At 45.7% G+C, this 25,091-nt stretch overlaps 1 protein-coding gene across 1 annotated transcript in view; it reads right to left on the bottom strand.

Moving 5' to 3' along the window:
• Positions 1-25,091, bottom strand: part of MAN1B1 (mannosidase alpha class 1B member 1) — a 307,182-nt gene that overhangs the window by 29,919 nt on the left and 252,172 nt on the right. The window contains exon 11 of the mRNA XM_069241459.1: positions 11,379-11,579. Within this exon, the coding sequence (XP_069097560.1) occupies positions 11,379-11,579 (201 nt within the window). The remainder of the gene's footprint in view (positions 1-11,378; positions 11,580-25,091) is intronic.

The raw sequence follows: 25,091 nt of genomic DNA, 5'->3' as shown, positions 1-25,091 counted from the left end.
ACCATGAACCACAAGTAACATATGTGGGCAGGCAGGATGGGGATGTGAAAATAGGCATCCTGCAAGTCCAGTGCTACCATCCAGTCTTAGAGGGCCAGGGCAGACAAGACCTGAGCCAATGTGAGCATCTTGAATTTCTCCTTTCTGAGGAAGAAGTTGAGGTCTAGAATAGGGTGGAGATCCTTGTCCTTTTTAGGGACCAGAAAGTACCAGGAGTAGCAACCACAGCCTACTTCTGGCCCTGGACCCCTCTATATGGATCCCTTGGCCAAGAGAGTCTTGACTTCCTCGCAGAGCAACGACAGATGATCTTTCGTCAGCCTGTCATAAGATGGAGGAATGGAGGGAGGAGTAGATTTGAAGGGGAGAGAGTAGCCCTGCAAGACCCACTGTTGTTATGGACTGCCAATGGTTGTGATGATGGCAGATTCTGCCACCAACTGGATGCCCATGATCTTAAAATGCAAGATTAAGAGGGCTGAGAGGCTGCAGCTATTGTAGGGGGGAATTGAGGGGGGGGGGGGGCGCATTTAGGGGAGGGTGGTGGCTGTAGCAGACAGCTGGCTACCCAACTCACAGACTCCTTCAAAACCATGCCCATACATAGGCTAGGGAGTGTGCGAGGGATGGTGGCTGGGATAGGGCTGGTAAGGCTGAACACCCCTTCCAAAGCCACAAAAGAGGCGAAAGGCAGACTGGGTTGACATAAGGTAACTGAGAGGCCCAAGGAATTGGCCGCAGCCCGCAACTCCTTAAAACACTCCACCGCAGGGTCTGCCTTGTCTATGAAGTGATGGTTGCCATCAAGGGGAAGGCCATCAGGGAAGCCAGGACATCCTCTGAAAAGCCAGATGTTCTCTGCCAGGTGTGTTGTCTGAGCGCCACCATTGTGGAAACTGCTCTACCCAGCGAGTCACTTGTGTCTAAACCACAGCAAATAGTGAATTTGGCTGCATCGCTCCCATCCTTGATCGCCTGGGAGAGTGTGGCCCGGGCCTCCTCTGGGATCTGTGGCAGCATTTGCACAACCGTATCCCACTGTGTGTGGGGAATAATGGCCCAATAAGCATGCCGTGTTCACTGACCGCAACGCAAGGCTGGTGGAAGAACACATCTTCTTACCAAAAGTATGCAGCCTCTTGGATTCCATGTCCGGGGGTGCAGCACAGATTGTGCCATGGGAAGTGGAAGCCTGGACCACCAATCTTTACGAGGTGGGGGTGGTGGATGAGGAAAATTGAGTTCCCTGGAGCGGGACAATGGCGGCGGGCAATCCTATTCACAGGAGCCCCTGTGCTGGGCTTGGACCAGGTTCCCAATTAGGACATATGTTAGTGATTCATTTAAAGGGAGCAGTGGTTTAGAGGAGGAAGCTCCCTGTTGTAGCACTTCCGTCAAGATGTTAGTTAGACTTCCACTGAGGGCAACTCAAGGTCCATGTCCTCAGCCGCCCTCTTCACCACTATAGCGTATGCAGCCCCCTCCTCCCTAGCCATGGTAGGGGAAGAGAAAACATGCCGGTATCTGGAGATGTTTCCAGTCCACTGGCATCACCCAGCTCCTCACACCAGTCCATGTTCTGACCTTCTGACTGTTATTCAAAATGGTCCAGTGACCCCTCCCATTCTTCCCTGAGGCCCAGCCCTACAGAATAGGGCTGAGACATCGATCTAGGACACACAGGTTCTGTCAGTGCCGGAGTTGGCGTCAGTCGACTCTGCTCCAACTCGGATTCGGGAATCCAAATGGGGTTGGCACTGGGAGCAACAGCGTCGGTCACGCTGGCACAACCAACACCGTTTCGTATCCATGGCGGCCCATCAGAGCCAAGGCTGAAGCCGCCAACATGGAACTAGATGGGGCCCTCTCTTGACTCCGCAGGGCCCTTAAGTTGCTACAGAGGGGTTGGCTCACTCAAAAATGAGGCACATGGCCTCATAAAATGATTTTATCTGAGTGGGGTTCGCTTTAGCTCCCAGAAATGTTGGGAGGTGTGAAGTCAACACAGGTGTAGGCTTTGCAGAACCATTCCTCAAATGTTGATGCTCCTTCATCACGTCAGCCAAAGGACAAAGAGAAGTTAAAGCACGCTTCAACTTCTTGTGCCTCTTACATGAATGTCTCAAGTACTTAGAGTGGGACGAAGAGGACTCGGGCTCCTGGAAAGGTCCCAGGACCTTCCCCCTCAACCAGGACCGAGACCTCCGAAGAGTCGCCTGCCGGGCCACTAGCAGCTTTAGGGAACGCTCCCTCAAAGCCTTTGGTGCCATGGCCTGGCATTCAGAGCACGACTTGGAGTCATGGTCGTGCTCCAGACACCACAGACACATGAGGTGGTGTCCTTGACTGATACAGCACGGTGACAGGCACCACGCGGTTTAAAGTCTGTCTTCCTTTAAGACATTCCTCAACATACCAGGAGTCATACGAACCTTTAAAAAAAGGGGTTGACAATACTTTTAAAAAAGCCTGTCAAAAAGTGACAGAGGGTAGCTCTCTCTGGATGTGCACTGACTGACACAGAAAGAAAAGAACTGACAACAGCACGCCTAGGTGTCACCTATACAGGTGAGGTGGACGTCACTTCCAGCTCAGACAATGTAGTGTGAAGCCGACTGATGCCACCCACCGGCGCCCAGACCTACTGCTGACAAAAATCTTCCAGATCCAGTCTGACGCATAGGGAAATTCAAAGTTGAGGAACCTGTGGCTAGAAGTTTCTACCATATTAGATAACTACAAAATCTCTACTGCTAAGCGAAAAGAAAATTATGTGAGCGGTTCTTTTCACAGATTGAGGTTTTGTAATGTTTAAAGTCTGTAAGTGTATATTCATCGGGAAGAACGGTAAAATCCAGTTCCTTTGAGATGTAAACATCAATGAGCAAGTCACCTCAAATCTGAGCCAAGAGAATATTAACTATATGATGTCTTGCAAATCTACTGTGATTAAATGAAAACCATGTAGGTGTTTGGACGGTATTACTTGTGATTATGTTTTGGTAAGCATGATCCAAATATGTTCAGGGCCCTTAAATGGTTTGGGTGACAAAACAACCTGGGGTGCTCAGAGATAACTGCCATGATTGTAACTGGAGAAGCGGCTAGGGATACAGTTAAATATTCTCAGTTATAGTTTGGTACCTTACCAGCCCTCAGATCATAAGTTTTACTGTCCAATTTGTACCTGCCTTTAGGAGTTTTGAATGTTAAGTTTGATTTTTCCTCACTGACTCGTACCTGACCACTGGCAATGTTGTATTCTTGTAGACTGGGCTGTGTCCCTGCTGATGGTTAGTGCATAGTGGAACTGTAGGCACTATGCGTCTGGAAATCCCTTTTCAGATTGCTCTAGGGCTCCAGTAGTGTCCAGGGCACATACCCACTCTTCTGAACCAGGGGACTGCCTCTAGAACCAGCAATTCCCTAGAGAAGAACTAGAATATATTGCATATTGGTATGGCTAGCACCACATTAAAGCCTCAATTAAAAATAAGTCTCTTCATGTGGAAGCCTCCAAGGAAAAAGTGAAGGAGTTTCTGGCTAGTATGTCCTCATTTAGGGCCAGATGTAGGTAGAAAGCAAATTGCGAGTTGCAAATTGCGAGTCCTTCCGACTCGCAATTTGCAACTTGCAATTTGCTATGCAGAAAGGTGTCTCAGACACCTTCTGCGACTTGCTATGGGGTCGCAAAGACCCACCTCATTAATATTCATGAGGTGGGTCGCAGTCTGCGACCCCATAGCGAGTCTAGGCACTCAGACTGGAGATAGCAGACCACCATGTCCGTGACTGCTTTTCAATAAAGCAGTTTTTTTTTCTATCTGCAGCCCATTTTCCTTAAAGGAAAACAAGCTGCAAATAGAAAAAATTACCGAAACCTTTTGTTTCGGTTTTTTTCAGAGTAGGCAGTGGTCCATAGGTCCATAGGACCACTGCCTGCTCTGAAAAAATAATTTTGGAGACCCCTTCCTGTTTGAGAATGAGTTACCATCCACTTCAAGTAGATGGTAACTGCGAGTTGATTTGCGATCGCTTTCGCGGTCGCAAATCAACTTACATCGCGGTGCGAGTCGCAAATATGCCTTGCTACATCTGGCCCTTTGTGTTTTTGTCTTTGAATTGAATGACATTGACCTTAAGGCGCTTGGATCTTTTGTACATTCAGAGTTATATGAATTTCTGAATTTGTGTGAATTATCTCTATTTTATCAGCAATTGCTCGTTTATTTTATGGGACAGTTTGGCTGTACTCTGAGGAGGGTGGGGGTGTGCGGAATGTAGTGATTATATGTTGGGCATATTTGTTGGGGCAATTACTTTTTTTTAAGTGTTTGTGATTTTCCTGAAAATTGTTTCTGACTGGTGTGATTTTTTTTTTTCAAGCTAAACTGAGTACGGGCACCACAATTTTTTACTCCTGCTGATCTTCAACACACGAGTTGCCATTTTTCTGAGTGCGCGCTCTAGTGTTTCTCTTTGATGCCACGTGCAGACCATCCTCATGCTATTTTAGGATGGCTGACTTGAGTCTGCACAGTAGGTACACCAAAGGTAAGCCCGTCTCATCTGCTAAGTGCCCAGGGCTCAGCAAGCTGCTCATTTTATTTCATGTTTTGATTGGATAATATTTACTCTTGAGTTGTTGCTGTTTTTAATATTCTTGCCATTAAGTACTATTTGTCTCTGATCTTTTAAACCTCAATCCATCATTAAATTGTTTTCAGCCGTACGTTTTTGGGGGCGGGTCCGAGTAATTCTAAGATCTATGGTGGTAATAAGGCTAATATCCAAGTAGCAAACCGAGAGGTGAACACTTTTGGTGGTCACAATACAGAACTCATCTCAGATAATCCAAAGCACTATATCAAATACACTTTAATGTGTAAACACTAGTTGCCTCTGCACTTGGACTATGAATGTTAGAGGAATGCAATTTAGACTGTTTGTTTATAATTGAAACCTGAGTAAGAGAAGGCCCCTGGACCTGATATAGCTCTTGCTATACCTCTGGAATATTTAATTCACAAAATGAATTGGTCCTCTAAAATAGGTATAGGAGTGGCTTTAATTTACAAGAAGAGATTTAAATGTTCTCAATGGTCCACACTATCTTTGCAAGATGCCAAATCACTTACTATTTCACTAGCAGTTAACCATAACTAATCAGTGAAAATGTTGCCAATTTACAGACCACCAGGTCTTGTAAAGAGATTTATTAGCTCACTTCTAGAGACAATATCAGCAGCTTATCTTGAAACTAATTTTAGTTGTGTTGGGTTACCTAAATATTTACTTTTATAATGTTATGGAAGCCAATATTGTACAGCTAGTTAACATCTGCTTAGTTTTTGAGCTGCAGCAGTATGTCCAATTACTAACCTACCAGACGGGGTCTTAAAATTGATTATCTCTATGCAAGATCAGGGCTGATAACTATTGATGGTGTTCAGGAAGTTCTGTTGTTAGACCACCAGGTGATTTTCTTTCGCCTTCTTGTGGAAGACAGCAGGCTGCTCAATCAATTGAGCACATAAATAGCCTATTGCACCTGGTCAACACTTGATAGTGAAAAAGTCATGTTGGCCACTGGTATTCTCAGGAATTGACATTGGTTAAAAGAAAATGCAAAAAGCAGCCAGAGAGGGCTTGGAACTATTTGTATGCTAACACAGAAAAGGAAGCTTATAAACAAGAACTTAAAGCATATAAATTACTCCCGAAATCTACCAGCTGCAAATGTTTAAAAAAAACAAACGTTTTATTCACTTAACAAATCCTTTGCAAAAAAATAAATAATTTGCCTAAGATTCCATTTCCTTTCTTTTACATCAGCAACAGCACTGTGGAAAGGTCTGATTAAGCAGCCTGGCATCTTACATTTTGCTCATATTTTAAACTTTTAACTGATGAAGATGTTCCATTCAACATTTTGACTATTAATTCTGATCATCACTTGAACCCTGTCCTATCAAACTCTTTAAAGATTTAGCCTCCACATTTACCCCAATAATAACAGGAATCTAATAATTGTCTGGCAAGTGGCATTGATCCATCCTTTTGCAAAAGAGCATTAGTCACCCTTCTCTTAGAAAATGAGACTTTAAATCCCAATATCCCTTCAAATTATCGACCCATTTCACCTTCTTCTTCTTTTTTTTTTTTTTTAAATTGTAGAGCTGGGTGAATATGCAACCAGCTTCTCATATTGAAGAAAATGGGGTCCTTAAAAATATCAATCTGGTTTAAAACCATTATTTATCACAGAAACAGTGCTTATGGTGGCATCAATGACATCCGTATGATCTTTGATGGAGGGAGCTTGCCAACTCTTGTCCTCCTTGATCTGTTGGCAGCCTACGATACAGTTTCACATGCTGTCCTCCTGGAAAAAGTAAATGTGATTGGCCTGTGGGATAACTTGCTATTATGGTTTGAATCCCTTTTCAAAAACAGAACAAAGGCTGTTAAGCTGGTTTATGTCCACCCAGATTTTAAAGATATAACCAGTGGTTTTTAATATAAATATGTCACTCCTTTGGCAGATTGGAGTGCCATGCTGATGACACTCAGATCAGCATCTACATGGAGAGCAATCTTGAATATCAATTTAAACGATGCCTGGCGATGATGTCTTGTTGGATGAACAAACTCCCTGCCAATAATTTCAGATAAAACAGAGGTGCAGAGATTCTGTAATCAACTCAGGGTGGTCCCTCATGTGGTGGCCCCAGATGTTCGGAGTGTGCCCCAAACTGGAAAGTACTGCTCAGAATTTGGGTGCTCTATTTGATAATCAAATTTATTTTGAGCACTATATTAACGAGCTAATGATTGTTTTGTTTCCTAATAGTAAAACAATTATTAAAGATTGTACCGTTTACTTCTCAATACTCCGGGTTACTGCTAGTACAAGTGTGAATTCTTAGCAGGTTAGACTAGTGTAATACACATGTGTTGGTCTTCCTGTTTATCCTATGCATAGACCGCAGATGATTGAGAATGCGGCCACCAGACAAATATTTGGTGTGAGGAAATCTGACAGTGTCAGTCTCAGCTTTGGCAGTTACAGAGGCTCCTCTTCCAGAAAAGATGCTGGTTTAAAGCCCTCTGAATGTGTCATGGGGCCATTCATCCAGCACCTCAAACTAGTTACATTTCTGACATTTAAAAATAACCCCCACCTAGATTGCTTTGTTTTGCCTCCACATGTCTGATCACTGTACCGAACTTCGGAGGACAGGACTGGGAGGACATGCTTTAGCTGTGGTCACAGACCAGGTGCAGAATAAACAGTTCACTAAGCTATGGATAGAGACTAATATTTTAACAATTTGTACAGCTTTAAAACCCCTCTTTTCATCTAGTTCCTCATTCAGAACTGAACCATTTCCTTTTGTTGATTTCACGCATTAAGTGTACAAAGTAAGTTATCTTTCTAAGCACCAGTACAAGCTTGGGTAATTGCACACTCTACTAAATTAATAATAAAAATAAGGTATGCTACACTTCAGACCCTACCAAATGAAAAATGTACTTATCTATGATAACAAGCTTTCTGATGGATACTCTTATCTACCCTGCAGATTCCACACCTGTAGAAAAAAAAACAGGCATCAGACTGGATCAGGAAATCTTCAATGCTGTTAAGTGTCTGGTAGATGGAGCTGGATCCGAAGTGAAATCAGGCGGCGTCACTGAGGTCATAACGCACCCGCCCTGGTGCACCGTCAGTTTCCCTACATTTTGTCTGAGCCTTAGAGGCGAGAGGGCAGACTGACATTGATGGAAGAACTGCAGTACCAAAATATAGAACATGGGATCTTATTAACTTTCCCTATAACTCATCTATCAAATGCGGAAGCATGCAGGTCAGTGAGGAATATGCAAGTAAACAGAGTATCCACCAGGAAACTCTTTACAGCAGGTAAGTAACTTTTTCTTCTGATGGATAATTCTGATTCCTCACCTGAGATTTTATAGCAGTACCTGCCCATGAGGTGGATTAGACAAGGAAATCCTGCAAGACGGACCTGGCAAATTGTCCATGCCTGTGCAGCTACGAATCCAGGCAAAGGTGTGAAAGAAGCCCAAGTTGCCGCCTTACACATTCCTGCAGTTGGGACTCCTCTACCAAGTGCAAAAGTGGTCAGATTAGCCCTGGTGGAATGGGCTCTGATCCCTTCAGGAGGCTCTTTCGTGGCTAAGGCATAGCAGGTAGTGGTGCAGAGGATGATCCACAGAGATAGAGCCCTCTTGTACTGCCTTACATTTTTTGGCATCAGTGTCCCACAAAGAGCTGGTGATTAGAAATTCTCAGTGCGGTCCAGGTAGGAGTTAACCACCTGCTTGGGGCCCAACCGATGCAACTGTTCTTTCATAGGATGAGGTGTAAGTGTGACAGATTGACTGGCATGGAAATGGGTCACCACCTTAGGAAGGGAAGCAGCCCTAATTTGCAAAAAAACAACTTATCCAGCTAGAAAGCAGTGAAGGGAGGACGACACCTAAGGGCTTGCATCTCATTGACCCTTCTAGCAGAAGTGTTAGCAACAAAAATACAGTTTTGAGGGTTAACATAAGGAGGGCACTATTCAGAAGAGGCTCAAACGAAGTCCCCATCACAAAGGTTTAAATAGGGATGGCTGACCTAGTAGACAGAGGAAAGAAGAAAATGCAGCTAAATATCCCTTGACAGTGCCAACAGCAAACGCCTATGATCAAGGGAAAGCACAATTGCAGCACGTGACACAGTTTGACCTGCAAATGATCCACACCATTGTCCGCACACTACGCAACAAAGTTACCCTATTTGCGTGAGTAACCAAACTTAGGCCCATATTTATACTTTTTTAGTGCCGCATTTGCGCCACTTTTTGACGCAAAAGTGGCGCAAACTTACAAAATACAATTGTATTTTGTAAGATTGCGCCGCTTTTGCGTCAAAAATTGGCACAAATGCGTCGCTAAAAAAAGTACAAATATGGGCCTTAGTAGTGTAGCAGTGTGCAGACAAGATTATGTCAACCATCTCCTGTGGCACTTGGAAGGAGCTCAGTTGTCCTGGTAAATCTCCAAGGATGTAGGTGAAGTTCTTGAGGACTTGGGTGTAGAACCATTCCCCCCGACTGTGAGAGCAGGTGCTGCCTGGGCAGAAAGTGAAGTGGAGGACACGTGGCGATGTGCAGAAGGGCTGCATACCACACCCTGTTTGGCCAATCCTGGGTAATAAGAATAACTTGGATCCAGTCTTGGCGAATCTTTCTGAGGAATCAAGGGTATGTTGGGGTGGGGGATGAAAGGAGGGTGTGTGGAGCCTGAATGAAGGGAAGGGAAGGCTGTGCCATCTTCCTATGATTTCAAGGACCCACTGGTACTAAGTAATGGCCTTAAAGGCTAGAAAAATGTGAGACAACCGTCCTCCCACAGGCTCTGTGTGGAGATGGGAAAGCAAACTAGACCTGCTGGTGCATAGGAGAAGGAAGAGGAAGAAGTTTGCAAGGTGGATCCTCATCTTCAACTTCTGTATTGCCTGAGGGTTAGGCTGTTGCCGAAGTGCCTGTCAGTACTGTTGTGAACAAAAGAAAGACCCTCTTCCAAATATGCAAAAACCAAAAAATGGTTGGGAGTCTTTGGTTGGAGCTGTATGCCAACTAGTGTGAGGTGGCCTTGCAGGTTTTCATTCTTCGTTAGGTTGCCTTGGACATCACAGGAAAAGTTGGAGGTTTGAAACAAAGTGTGCCTCTGGATGATAACTGAAATGCCCATTACATTGTGCCACCAAATTTACTGTGTCAAGGCCTGACTTTATAATGCAGCAGGAGGGATTGTGACCAGCTGCAATATTTCATAATAGTGGTCCTTCATGTCTGGCAAAACATGTGGTAGGAGCATTTGAGCCATGACCCACAGGGTGTTGTTTTACCTTGCCAAAGGACAGTTGGCATTAAGTGACTTAAGCTTGTAGAAAAAAGCCTTTCTACCCCAAACCTCCAATCGTTTTGATTCACTATAGGATGGGGCTGCAAGAAAGACACCTCCAGTTTGTGATTCAGAACAGGAGGCCTGACCAATGAGGCCCTCAAGTGATGGACGGTCCAAGAGGAAGGCAGGGTCACAACAGGAGCTGGTCGCTAACGTCGACCTACAAGCCGGTTAACTTCCAAGGTAGAAGAGAGTTTCCTCAGTGCTGCCATAATAGAGTCCAGCAGGGCTTCATTTAAAGAGAAAAGTGGTTCAGATGTTGTTGAAAAGGGCAGAAGGACTACAGGGAGGGCTTCGCTTTTAGTCTCTTTTTGTGAGCAGTTAAGATAAAAGATCTCTGGGGCTTTTAACATCACCTTATTTAAACACACTATCTCAGGCACTGGTGGTCCCGTGGGTACGTTCGTGGCCAGTTCAGGGGAAAGTGTCTAAGCCACTGGCAGAAGATAACCCCTTGAATTCCTTAGATTCCCGATTGAGGTTATATTGGAAATAATTCAATATGGTCAGAAACAGTCACAAAAATATCATGGAGTCGGGCTCTGTATGCATCCTCTTCCAAAAGCTGCTGGATCTCTGCAAGAAAGCATCTGGAGGTGGGCTTCTGGCAGCATGGCCAATGGCACCAAGGCATCTGTCCCTCAGAATCTCTACAGGGTTTGGACCCTGTTTCTTGGCAGGAGACATGGTACTGTAAAATATTTATTTTCTTAGAGAGAGGAGGTTCGGATCTGCTTCGAAGGCAAGAAAAAAGGGAATTGACAGTGCACGAAGACAGGCGCTCCATAACCTCAGTGACACTGGTTCTGGGTGCAGCGACCTAAAAGCTTTGAAGTTTTCTAGATCCAGTCTGATGCTTGGGGTTTGTTCTACAGGTGAGGAATCTGCAGGCAGAAGTATACATCAGAAATAGGAGGTTAAGCAAAGTGCCTTTAGGTTGGGAAAGAACCTAGTAGATGTCTTTGGAGCAGAATTAGATGTGAATTAATTGCTGTTTGTCATGCATTACTTTCTTATGACATTGTTCCCAGACCAGACTTACTTTATATTCTATTGAGAAACCAAAGTGGAAGGTAAGCTATGTATTATTGTTGCTCAGTGATGTTCTCATCTCTAGGTAAACATGTGTTAATGTGCTAAAAAATAATTATCTTAGTACTTCATTACAAAAAATAAGTAAATTGATCGTTAAAGTTTTGAACTAATGAAGGTATGTTTTGTTTATTTCTACCTTTTGCCCGCATAACAATAGTAAGCCAAAATACAAAACTGCTGTCCACTGTGTCACTCTAGCTGGAGTAACATCCAGTTTTTTTCCAATATAAGCATATCATAGATTTATTGAGGCTGCTTTTTGTGGTTTTGAAGCCCCCAATGCTGATACTAGATCTTACTTTGACTTCCACATCCTTGTTTTCTTTGTTTGCTGCGTGTATGTTGAAGTGCACAATCTCCGGGCTCAGTCCGGTCTCCATCTGAGCATACATTTGGTAGCAAGTCTCCATGAGAGCAGTGGCCAGGTTCATATGTTCTGCTGTCAATCCATTATGAGCCCCCAGGGCCAAGGTTCCAGGAAGGAAACAGACTAGGTGATCCTGCAAAACAAACTACACTGTGAAAAGGTTGCAAGACTAGAAATTCACCATCAAATTTCAAACACTCTCAAATGAAAAGGTTACTCGTGTGTGCAGTCATTTTCTTTAGGATCACATTTATCAGAAGCAGCAGGCAAAACCTCCTTCCTGTGGAGCTCTCCTGCTCAGTCTCTGCCTGCACGGTTTAGAGGCAGGCTCCACTGTAAATTCGGAAATGTCGTCACACAGCTATATCTTAAGAGGAAATTGTGGGCTATCGTGAGACCCCATTACTGCCTCCCATACAATCCCTATTTGCTCGCATCCCTCAGGTTCTTAAAAGCTACTGAGTCAGACTGTTCCCAACTAGGCGAGAGCCGAGGGGAACAGAGGGCTGACTGTGGTTAATGGTGGGAGCTTAAGAACACTACAGACTTTACAGTTGAGTAGAATTTTTTTACTCTTACATTCCTTTTCCTTGGTTTATAACATGGGTCCATTAAACGTCAAATAAAAGGTCTATTAAGGCGACTCGTGCACCAGAAGGTCCTGCACAAAAACTCATGATTCATGGGTTGAAAGAATTACTTGCACCATCAAGGTGTAGGTCGTGCACTCCAAAATGTTCAGGACTCCTCAGTGGGACATTCATTAGGGTCTTCTGTGGCGTTTCCTTAAAGGACTATGCCAGTTGAGCATACTGCCACTGCTCACAAGGTCATCCCCATGACAGCAGCAAAAAGGTCACTGAAATCAGCTCAGTCGAATGATTTATCGTTTTTGTGAAACTTACCATGACAGTATAGCATGTGCATTTTATGCTTGCCCTTGATTTAGAACATCCATTCTCTCTGTTCCCCTCAGTTCCAAGTTTTGGACTTCGTTATTGTATGAGTACGGTACTAAGCTGTTTTAGTGGCACAGACAATTTCTTTACAAGTGGTTTTATTAAATATACTATGCTGTAGGCGATCTAATTATTCTTACTGAGGAACCCCGTGACTAATAATTATTTCTAACTTATGTAAAGGGGACTAAGGGCTCCATATTTTTGTTCTTTTTTATAATTGTTTGAATATTCGTAATAGTTTGAGGTTTTATTTTGCATTATATTGTGAATGTGTACATAAGTCTTCACTTAACTATCAAAGTTATATACATACTTCAAGTCACGTGGTCATTGATATGAAACACTGTAGAAAAGAACACAGTCAACACTACTTATTCTGTTGGTTTAAGTCTTAATGAACCAAATGATGAAGACAATCATATACTTATTGCACATAGAGAGAGAGAAGGAAGGTTTTAGTCCCCATACTACCTCCCAAAATAAAAAGCCATATACACAAAAGGTTTGGGGTGAACAGACCTGCAGGACCTGTTCAACCTGTGATAAGACCACTCTTTTCCGGGATCCAGTCAAACTAAAGCATGATTGTGATAACTGTGTGTTGGGGACCTATCTCAGGGGTTCCTCTTTACGGAATAGGTGATCTCTCACACATTATAGTGTCATGCCTCATCATTTGGCCACCTATCCCCACCCAGGTAGGACCTTGGTGGACTCAACCTTCTGGTTAAATGAACCCTGAAGGAGTGTTGAAATATTTTTCTGGGTAATAAAGGGATCCAGTTGAGTATAATGACTCATAATGTTGCTCTAATCCTACTGGCCAACATGTTTCTGCCCACACTTCTAGACTTTACTGGTCTGGGGCATTCATCAGGGCCTAGGATCCCTCCTAAGTGTATTGTGAAGAGGATGCCTCTCACAAACGGTAAACGGCTCATATATAACACACTCAGGGCCTACTTGAGTATTTACTCAAAGCTGGGAGGCCTATGAAAAGAAAAGGAGGAAGGAAGATTAAAACACGGCATGCACAAAAGGCTATATATACACATGAACCACAGCAAACCACTGCACACAAAGTGTCGAAACGCATGCCAATCGTGGTATTACAACCATGCAATTATTCATTGTTGTGGACGCTGTGCCTAGAGACATTAATTTATTATATACACTGCATCTGTGAGGAAAAAAGGGACTTTTTTTTTTCTTACCCTAAACATTAAGGGCAGCTGGCCCCTGGTCTGGGGGAGGGGATGGTGCTCCTTATAGTCACACACTGTGAGAGAAATTAAATAGAATCAAATGGAAAGAAAAACGAATGCCGTAGAGTGGTATTACACATGCCACAATTTCACGACCTCCTCCCATCGAAGTATAGGGAAGAAGGGCTCTGGCGGAGGAAATCCAGAGCCTTGAGAAATGCCTAGTCACTCATTAAGTTGTTAGGAGTAGCCTTTAGTTCAGTTAAGTAATCAACACGCATACTGGGCGTCTATCTAGGTTACTAAGGAACCCCCAAATAAACTTAAGATGTTGATTAGTGGAAGGCAATAGGTCACGAGAGTGTATAGTTAAATAAATAAATGGACTGAGCCTCTGCAGCTGGGCAAAGAGGCCCCCATCCTTCTGGGAAACTCACTTCCACGTACCTGTTTTTCACAAGATTCTTGTCATGTAAATCAACACAGACCAAACGAGACAAACACGAAATGAGACAAAAACAAAAAGGAAAAGGAAAGACAAAACAAAGGAGACTCATCTTATCTCCCGCTCACTAGCTCCTGTGTGCCTTCAAGATACGGCTCCCCAGGGGAGAGAGGACTTACTTCATCAATGGGAGTGATCTCCTGTTGCACCTATTAGGTCCCCTTCCCAGCCACCTGTGATCGTGAGCTGGAGAGGAGTGCCCAAGTAATGTAGCCGGTCAGAGTGTGACCGGTGTTCGTCAGGGCACGAGGGAGATGCATCATCTCCGCTGCTCCCTAAAATGACGGTTCATGGGGAATGTAGTACCACGGGCAGATCTACCCAGTGCAACAGCGAGCGCTCGGGATAGATTAACTGGAGGAAAAGGGAGAAAAGAAAAAAGAACATGTGGGAGGCGGTATCGGGGCGGGTTGTGGGGGGAAGGGGAGGGAAAGGGGAAGAAGGAAAAGGGGAAGAAGGAAAAAGGAAAGAAGATTAGGAACAAGGATAGAGGAGGGGGAATAAAGAGGGCGGGAAAAAAGAAAACAAGGCAACAAGTATAGGGAATAAAGAATTAAGGAAAGAAGAATGGTGGAGGGGCGGGAGGGGAAAAAAGAAGAACGGGGGTGAAAAAGGGGGAGACAGAGAAGACAAATGGGGGAAAGCGGAGGCAAGAACAGGGAAAAAAGGGAAGAACAGGGTGAAGAGAAGAGAAGAAAAGTGGGGAAGAAAGGAAAAAAGAGGACAAGGAATAAAGTGAATAGACTAAGGTGTTGCTATGTGTAAACATATTGGTGCTGAGGGGGCTAAGTCTTTTCTAGAGGGTGCAAGAAAGGTAAACATAGGCATTGCTAGGTGAAAAGTAGTAGTGCAGAGGGAGCCAACAGACCTAGGTTGTCCTCCTCTATATTGTAATATCTCAGGTAATAAGTTTAGTATGGTCATCATAATGTTCTCACTCTAGTTATGTAACATTGACCATTTTATTTCATCATTGAGCTCATTCGTATCAGTTCGTAGTAGTCGCCAGACCCATCTCTGCTCATATAGCAGGAGCTCTTGGTTCATGTTGGTCTTAGTTTGATTCAGTTTGTCGATAACAAACCACTCCATGTGATCAGCCAAGTGGTTATTCCTAACGTAGTGGCTGGTAAGTTTGGTGGCGTCACGTTTACAAAGGATAGTGCTCCTAAGTTCACAAATGCGTGTGCCCACTCTTTTTGTAGTAATTCCAATATATTTTAGTTAGCACTGGTTTCTAATCATGTAGACAACATTCTTGCTGTTGCAGTTTGAAAACCTCTTTAACTTCCAGGGGGTATGCAGGCCTAGGTCCAAAACTACTTGTCTTTTTTTTTTTTTTTTAATTAGCACACACTGCATTTTCCACACGGGTGGTGTCCTGATGGTGAAGGTAAATGCCATAAATTCAGTTGTTTGTCTGTGGGTACTTTAGCCAGAGGTCGTGTATGAACTATCATGTCACAAATACATTTGGCTCTCTTGAAGGCATGTGGTGGTTGGCCAAAGGGAAGTCCTCCTGATGTCAATATTTTCCAGTCATCCCTGATTATTTTTTGTACCTTATTAGATAGGGGATTGAAAGTGGTCACACAGATTATTTTATCTTCAGCCTTAATTTTTTGAGGAGGTTCTAACACTTGGTCCCTATGATTGTTACATGGCTTCTTGTCAGCTCTACTAATGAGGTAAGCTGGGTAGTTCTTATCAAGAGGTTTCTTTGTGAGTCTTTGAGCGTGTTTAGTATAGTCTGTGATGTTGGAGCAGTTCCGTCTCAGTTGCAGGAATTGACCCACTGGTAAGTTTTCTTTTAAGGCTCGTGGGTGAAAGCTATGAAACTGGAGGAGGTTATTCAGATCAGTAGGTTTGTAATATACTTGTGTTGCCAAAACCATTTTTTTCATAGGTCAGAAGGTCGAGGTAAGGTAGTTCTATGCCTCCTATGGTCATGGTAAACCTTAAGTAGGGGTTCACGGAATTCAGCCAGTCTGCAAACACTAAGGCTTCCTTAGCAGTGCCCGTCCAGATAAAGAGGACGTCATTAATGTAACGTTTCCATAGTCTGATCTGTTTCAGAAATGGATTATAGTGATGGAATACATATCGTCTATCAAAGGAATCGACGTAGAGACAGACTAGACTAGGGGCGAATGTACTGCCCATTGACACCCCATGCCCCTGCAGGTAGTAAGTGTTCTCAAATTCAAAACAGTTCCTGGTTAGTTCTAGTTGGGCTAGGTGTAGTATAAACTCTGGGTTGGGGTGGTTATTGATTTATGTTGTCAAGGAGTTCCACCAATCACCTCTAGGGTTGCTTCCTGGGGTATGCTGGCATACAGTGATTCTTCATTCAGAGTAATCAAGAGTTCCATATTCTTATCAAAGTGCATCCCTTTCAGAAGGTTCAGGGCATCTTTGGTGTCTTTTAGGTAAGTTGGTACTTTCTTGACAAGTGGTTTGCAGAAAAGTATCACAGAATTCTGACAATGGTTCTAAGACTGACCCAATCCCTGAGACAAAAGGTCTACTGGGGGAGGTTTTTTTTTGTGTATCTTAGGAAGGATGTAGAAATATGATGTTTTGGAATTGGCTTGAATAAGGAAGGATGCCTCATGTTTGGTAAGCCACTCATTGTCCAATCTCTTCTTGGATCTCAGGGGTAGGATCTTTAGATAGTTTCTTGTAATACTGTGTGTCGCTCAACAGGCGTGGGCACTCATCTTTGTACATTGTTTGTGGCATGATCACAGTAGCTTCACCCTTGTCTGCTGGTTTAATGACAATGGATGCGTTTGATTTAAGACGTTGCAGGGCTGCTTAATCTTGTGTGTTAGTTTTGTGAAATGTGTGAGTTTGTATATGTTGCAAGTTGTCAATCTTGCGACTGTCTGATTTCTCGAATGCCAAGACTTCTGGTGGCATTTGACTGGTTGGGGGAAAGAATTTTTATTTCAGGCGTAGGCCTGTGTTCCTGTCAACCCCTGTGTTCGAGATGGGATGTTCCCAGAAGAAAGTTTTTAGTCGAGCTTTTTGAAAGAACTCTGAAAGTTCGGTTCTTAGATTGAAAATATCTATTTTAGGAGTTGGGACAAAACCCAGTCCCTTATCTAATTGCTATTGTTTCCACTTCATCTAGGCTCCTGTTACTAAGGTTGATGACAGTACTGTCATTGACAGTCATATCTTGCTGGTTCTGGGACCATTCTCTTTCAGTAGCTCGGTTTCTGGGGTCTCTCCTCTTAATTTCCAGTTGACCCCCTTCTTTCTCCCTCTTCCCCTTCCCTGGCCTCTTTCTAAAAAATGAATGTTGGTATATGTCCAGGGGGTGGGGGGTATATAGGTGTCTGGAAATGAGAAGGTGGTCCAAAGTGGGGGGTCCACCCCAATTCTGACTGTTCATTGGGGGAAAAGGGGCCACCATTGGTGGCTGCTTCCTGCGACTCATTTGGGAACCTTACCACCTTGTCTCTGTTGAGTGACTTGGAAAGGATCACTGTCAGAGTCAGAGCTGGCGTTCTTCCCTGACGATAGATCAGAGGAGTTATTAGATTATGGGACATAGTCTTCCTTGGTATAGGGACAGACTTTCTTGTGTGAGAATTTGTGTAGGTCTTTTTGAAATGTAGAAATGTTTTGTTGTGTTAAGTAATCCTTGACCTCATTGACAGTCTTGTTGGTTTCTTCTAGCTTCTTTTTATAAGGTAATGTGGTTAGTCCGGATTTTAAATTGTTTTCACTGGTTTTTATCAGAATCATCAGGGCCTCATACAACCTTTTTGCTGTTTTTATGATCAAGACTAGCCAATCTTGTATGCGTTTCCATGCTATCATAGACCAATCTTTCCTGAATTCAAGGTCCTCTAAAAAATATAAAAAATTAAGTTTGTTTGTGCTACATTGTTACGTAAATACAGCCTAGTGGAGGATAGTTTTTACATGTACTCGCTTTAATTCAACCAAGGTGTTCCACTCACCTAACTGGGACATGGTTTTAGATAGTGAGGTGTCTCCTAATAGAGAAGGTGCTGACAGAATGGCCAAGACCTCCTCCTCATCATATGATATCCGTTCCGCCATGATTCAGATCAATATCTCTCAACCCTAATACTATGTCCCAGTGTGATCAAAGTGAGATGGATATCCTAGGGATTGTTTTGGGAGAATGCTCTCACAGCTAGCTGCTGTCCTAAACATTTATTGGATATAGAGAGAGACAAGGAAGGTTATAGCCCCCATACTACCTCCCAAAATCAAAAGCCATATACACAAAAGGTATGGAGGGGATCTAGTGAACAGACCTGCAGGACCTGTTCAACCTGTGATAAGACCACTCTTTTCCGTGATCTAATCAAACTAAAGCATGATTGTATAACCATGTTTTGGGGACCTATATCGGGGGTTCCTCCTTACAGAATAGGTGGTCTAATTTCAAACAAGGAAGTCCTGCAGGACCAAACAGGCAAAGTGCCCATCCCTATAGACCTCACTGTCCAGGCAGTAGATCTTGGTAAACGTGTGCAGGGATGCCTACGTTGCTGCCTAGCAGATGTCCAAGACCTGAACTCCATGTGCTAATGCAGTGGTTACAGCTTTAGCTCTGATGGAATGAGCTTGCATGCCTTCATAAGGCTGCTTCTTGGCCAGTGCGTACCAGATGTTTATACAGAGCCCAATCCTTCTAGAGATAGTCCACTTCTGTACCGCCTGACCTTTCTTCACACCAACATACCTCACGAAGAGTTAGTCGACCACCCGGAACTCTTGTGCGTTCAAGGTAGAACAACTATAGCTATTTTGGGACCAGACGGTGGAGTTACTCCTCTTCTTTAGAGGGATATGGCAAAGTGAAAAAGGTAAACAGTCGGTAGAAAGGAGTCCCTTGTGTGAAGCACCAGTTTGTCAGTGTGAACAGAGATAAGGCGGCTTAGATGATAATGCCTGCAGCACCTTCACACTGCCGGCAAGTGAAACTGTTTTCAATGTTATGGTTCAAATCTCTTTACTGCATTTCAGAAAAGAGCAAAACAATGCACAGGGAGCGATATTTCACTCCATCATGGAACTGCATATATCTCATTACAACAAAAATCCCAGCTGAATTTCCTCCCTCCCTCCACACCCTCACCTGAAGTACTCACAGCCAAAGTCCTTTACACAGTAAGGCACTTCGTAACAGTGGTGTGTTCGCCCTGTTCAGCATGGTCAGTCTGTGCAGGGGTATCAACATCTGTCAATCACAGCAGATGGCGGTATCTAGGGCATGTTAATTCTCTGAATTCCACTGACAGAAGGGCAATATATGGGTGCCAGAGCTCCCTATATCTGATTGGTGAGTGTAAGGGTAGGTTTCTCCTTTCACAGAATGTATCATAAACAGTGGAGTCATCTGAGCTGTGTCAGGATGTTGTCAGTGCCCCAACTGCTAGCATGTTCAGAAAGGCGGCCCCTAATGCAAGACTAATGTTGTGCTCTGCGGGATTTAAATGGAAAGGTGAGAGCATTTGGGAGCCCCAGAATAGTGTATGCAGGGAACTGAGATAGTTGTGTTTTCAAATAGGTGTCTATGTGAGTTAGGATCGTGTCCCAATACAATGTAAGTTTGGGGCAGTCCCAAACCAAGTGTAGCAATGTCCAGGAGGACCCACATCCTCTCCAGCAGTCAGCACTCTATGTAAGGTTACCCCTTTGTAGGTGCACTGGTGTAAGATACCAATATCTAACTATTTTAGTGGTAGTTTTGATGCTGGCTATTACGCGCTCTGTGACATGCTCTGTAGTACACCTCCTTCCACTCTTTCTGTGTCAGCTGTTGTCCCAATTCCATTTCCCGTCGCTTCGGCCCGACATCTTAGTCGGTGGGATAGCTTGGTGTTATATGTCATAGTGTTCCGTGATAAAGTTCTTATCTGAGGTCTTCATTACCAACCACTTCTCGAAGGAGTTAAGGGGCTGATGTGCCCAGTGTGTACAGTCAGACGTGTTAGCCAATGTCAGACCTGAATGTAGTGCACTCTTTCTGATTCTGGCAGTGCGTAATCTGTACACAGCTTGTTAAAGGGGAGAGGGCCTTCCTCGTTGAACAGATGACTGACAGATCAGCACCCTGGTTGCTGCCACAGCTTAAACGCAGCCTGGTCCAGTCCCGGTGTGAAGTCAGTGTTCCTTTTATTCAGCGTCAATGGGGAGGGAAGCGATGATAAGCCCTTGCGTGTCACCACCAGGTTCCACACCTCTAGCATGGCTCTAGTGACAGGAGAGGCGTAAAGGTCTGATGGCCACTTCAGTCTTTTTTCAGAAACAGGACATTACAAGTGAAACCCTGCAACCGCCTGGTTCATAAACACCAGTGTTTATCAGATTACACACTGGCCCATTCCACCACATACCGGAGATGAGCCATCTCTTAGTAGTGCAGGAGGTTTAGAATGCCCAAGCCCCATTCTCTTTGGGGTCTCTAGCCCTGATGGCGTCGCAGTCTTGGTTCCCCAGGGCCGCAGTCTGGGTTCCCTTCTGCCCAGACAAAGTGATTTGTCTTCCCCTGTAGGGACTGGATAATACCTGCAGGAGGTTCAATCAGGAGGGCCTGAAATAGGAACAGAACTTTCGGAAGGGCAGTCATCTTTAGGGTGCCTACTCAGCAAGCCAGAACAGCCGATAGTGCTTCCTCTGGGCCAGGTCTCTCTTAGTTTGCCAAAGTAAGGTTCAGTAGTTAAGGACCGCGGATACCTTTACTGTGGGAGCCAGCTGGACCCCTAAATATGGGATGGAAGTAGTTGTCTATTGTACTGGATACTGTCAAGTGAGCTGCGCCTCCATTGGGACCGAAAGGTTGAGGGCGTGCGTCCTGTGAAAATTAATGGGGAATCCTGCAGCCTTGCCGAAGATCCCTATCACGGCCAGAAAGGCCGGAAGGGCCTCTACTGCCACTAACACATTGTCTGCATGCAGACTAAAGGTGTGTTCTTCTCTGCCAAAATTGGCCACTGTGATGGCAGGATTGTCTTGCATACGATGAGCTAAAGGCTCCACCAAAAGAGCAAACAGCAGGGATGAAAGCGGGCACCCCTGTAGCGTACCTCTGCAGATGGGGATAGGAGGTGAGGTCTGCCCGTTTATGTGGACTTTCGCCCGTGGTTTACTGTCACTGTTAAGGACCCATGTGCTGAAACCTGTGCCAAAGCCAAACATAGTGAACGCCACCTCCAAGTAGGGCTAATGCACCTGGTCACATGCTTTCTCAACATCTTTGGCCAAGAGCATGATTTACCTCCTGAAGTGTTTGGCCTTGTCTATCAGGTGAATAATAAGTTTGGTGTTATCGGTGTGGGACAAGCCTTCCTGATCGTGGTTGATCAAGCCTGGCATAAGAGACCCTAACCATGCTTCTAGGATGCTAGTGCATAATTTAATATCCACATTGAGGAGAGGTATCGGGTGGTATGAACCACATTGTTTTTTGTAATTACCCGGTTTAGGAATAACAACAATGAGGAATCCAGCATCGAGGGTGGTACCATACCCAGGCCTGCTACCAAGTTAAACAGACAGGTTAGAACTGAAGCAAGATGGAAGCAGTAGGTCGTATAGAAAAGAGCTGGGAAGCCACCTGGTCCCAGAAATTTGAGGGTTTTCTGATGGGCAATGATAGAGACGAACTCCTCTATCGGATCAGGCGATCTAGATTGCCAGCTTTTTCTGGTGTCAGTCACACAGTGTGTGCCTTCTTAAGGTATAGGTTTGGCCCCTCCGCCGCTAGGGTCTGCTCTGAATAGAGTTCCTCATAGAAGTCCCAGAAGGCAGACGCTATGGGGCTGTCCCCTACAATGTCAGTACCATCTTTGGCTAGTAGGGAGTCTACCTGTTGCTGCGCTCTGTCTATTTACTAATAGCCTCCAGCACCTGTCTGCCCCCACACTGAAGAAAGGTCGGAGCCACAGCAATGCATTTTCAGCCTTATCTAGGTCAATTCCCGCTAGTTGTGCGCATGCTGCTTCTAGTTGCTGCCAGACCCTTGGAGCTCCTGTGCGCTTGTGTATGTGTTCTAGTTTCTGCATTGTTTGTGTAAGTGCCCTCTCTAGTTGTGGTGGAGTTTGCTGTCTGCCGCTAATACAGCAATTGGTTCCCCATGAATGACTGCCTTTAGGGTCTCCCAGAGGATGGTGACTGAGGTGTCGTTAATGGCTAGGAAGTCTGTTATCCTCTGGGTAACTCTCTTTACTACCTCAGACTATGAACAAATGTTTCCCACAATCTCCATGTCCTGGAGGTGTATTGTGTAGGGGCAAGGGCTAGGATAAGGGACACTGTGGCGTGGTCTGATAAATCTCTATTGCTGTGACTTAGATCGCCTGTGCAGAGGCCATGTTCGCCCGTGGCCCCGGGAAGTCCTGTGTAGGAGAGGGTTAAAGGCACAGATGTTCTACAGGGGCTCACCACAGGGAATTAGGGGCTGTAAGCCAGTGTCTGGGGGTGTAGTCCTGTTTGCCCCCTCCGACCTGTGGCTTGTCGTAGTGCTGCAACCAAAGCTGTGACCATGGGGCTTCTGGGTTGCCCTCGAGGAATCAGGCCTCACTGCAATGCGATTTCCACTCAGGGCCTGCTTGTTCGGTGATCACAGTCCAAGGGTGAGCTCTGTTGCTGTCCACCACTCTTTGGCCTCCCCCATGAAGGGCAGTGAACATCTAGCCACCCTGGCCGCTGTCAGCCGCTCGCTGGCTAGGCCACCTCCACCACTCCCCATGGGGATGAAGTCTGCGGTCCTACGGCTGGCTGTCTCAGGGGCCCAGATCGGCTCCCAGACCAGATCTACCCCAGTGTGTTGCAGGGACCCCAGGCATGAAGGCAACGGGGGTCCCCGCTGTTGGCATGGCTACTGCGGACCTCCAGCAAGCATCAGAGGAAGTGAGTGCAGTTTATAAGCAAAGCACTATTAGAAGCAGGCAGCAATGGCAAGTGATACCAGTTGTATCTGTGCTGCTGGGGCGCTTTGTGTAGGTGTTAGTCCCAGAGGAGACCTCCCCTTTGGCTGTAGCTAGGCCTGCCCAGCTTGTGAGCACCGTCACTGGTAACTGCTGGTCCACAAGAGCCGCAGACCTTGCCTACAGCGCTGCCTCCGCCATTTTCCATCCAAGTCACTGCCGCACGATCATTCCCCAGGACCATGAGCCGTGCGGCGGTATCCGAATACTAACCCAATGGTTCCCAGGCGGGGGTTCAGGTGCGCGGAGTTGCATGTGCCTTCCACTGTGAGTGTTGGGGTATCTGGGCCTGGACAGCTGAGGCGCAGCCGGCTTTATGTTCATTGCAATGCTGGCTGCTCAGGTAGGGGTCCCACCATGGGAGGCTGGATTACCTGTGCAGGAGATATCTCCAGATGAGCAGCGGGTACCAGAGCAGATGTGGACACCAAGAGACTCCCGCTATTCAATAGGTATGGCAGGCAGCAAGGCCAGAGAGACAAGGAAATGCATCCTATCCTTCTGCCATCTTGGTCACGCCCCTTATTTTCAATGTTAGAAGCCTGAGTGGACAATTGTGGAGTGGCTCGAAAGGAGCACACATTAAGAATGTCAAGACCAGACTGAGATCCCATTGAGGCATAATAAATGGCGAGGGAGAGTTAAGATGATCAAGACCCTTTAAAAAACAATGTACAGTAGAGATTTGAACAAGGAGGGCTGGTCAGGCAGCTACAAGAAGGCAGAAAGAGCAGACAGATAGCTTAAAAGTGCCTGGAGCAGAGCCCTGCTGGGTACGTGAAAGACTAAAGAGTAAGGCTTCAGAGAGGGGGGGCTTCTACATCAGGAAGAGATGAAACGACCTACGGGGGAAGGTGCGTTACGTGGTCTCAAGACACCACCTTGCGGTTCAGAGGACTGGCGGCGGACCACCACCTCCTCCCCCACAACTAACAACATGGGAGGAGCTAGTCTTGGCTATTCTGCATCCTGAGGGCCTCGCAGGAGTAGCTGGAGAAATGGACTCTGGTAAGTCAAATCTTAACTATTACATCCCCCACCCTACCTGCATGCTATCACATACCCCTACCCTCACCCTCACCGTTACCCTCACCCCCATCACTCCAACTCCTCACAAATGTCCCAATATCACAAACCACCCATCCCAACACCAAGCCCTGCATGCAACACCAAAGCATGGACACCCATCACCAATGCATGGCCACTGCACATACCCATACACCCCCCTAAACCATTATCACACAGGGTCCTACACAGGACTGCAAGCACTGGGGTGCACGGTCACCCACCCATTGCACACCATGGCACACACAGATGCAATAATCATGCTTTTACACCCCTGCAGGACTCCTACCCAACGTCACCGGACAGGAGGGTCCAGACATGTCCACTCCACCAACAGAAGAGGCCCACAGTGATGACAGCAGCTCTGTCCAACTGGATCTAGACGACCATCCCGGCCCATCTGGGACCTCAGGACAGTCTGTTCCCCTCATACAGTCACAGGCCACTACAGAGCTTCCCCCCTCTGGAACCACCAGCACAGCACCCATACAGCTGTCCCTAAGACACGTCAATCAGCAGAGTGTCCACCACTACAGGGAACCCAGGCTAACCCACCACCCTAACAACAGGGACCTGGGGGCAGCAGCAGTGGGCACACAGTTCAGGGGACAGAGGCCCAGGGAAACAGGGGAACTGGGAGGGCTGTTGTGCGACAGGGGGAGGACAGGCCCAGGGAACCCACTCTCCAACATCATGGGAGCCTACCACCATTCCGAGGAGACAATGCAACGGTACTGGCCAAGTTTCAGGAGACCCAGCAGCTGCAGGAGGAACAGTATTTGGGCTTCAGGGAGGAACTCAGATCCATCAATTCCACCCTGGGAACCATTGTAGGGGTGCTGAAGGAAGCCCTCAACACCAGGAGGGACACTGTGGCACAACAAGGGGCCCCTGACACTAGCCTCGACGATGAACTGCCCACCACCTCCG

This window comes from Pleurodeles waltl, chromosome 6 (assembly GCF_031143425.1).
Source record: "Pleurodeles waltl isolate 20211129_DDA chromosome 6, aPleWal1.hap1.20221129, whole genome shotgun sequence".
NCBI lineage: Eukaryota > Metazoa > Chordata > Amphibia > Caudata > Salamandridae > Pleurodeles > Pleurodeles waltl.
This window is presented reverse-complemented; position numbering and strand designations above follow the sequence as displayed.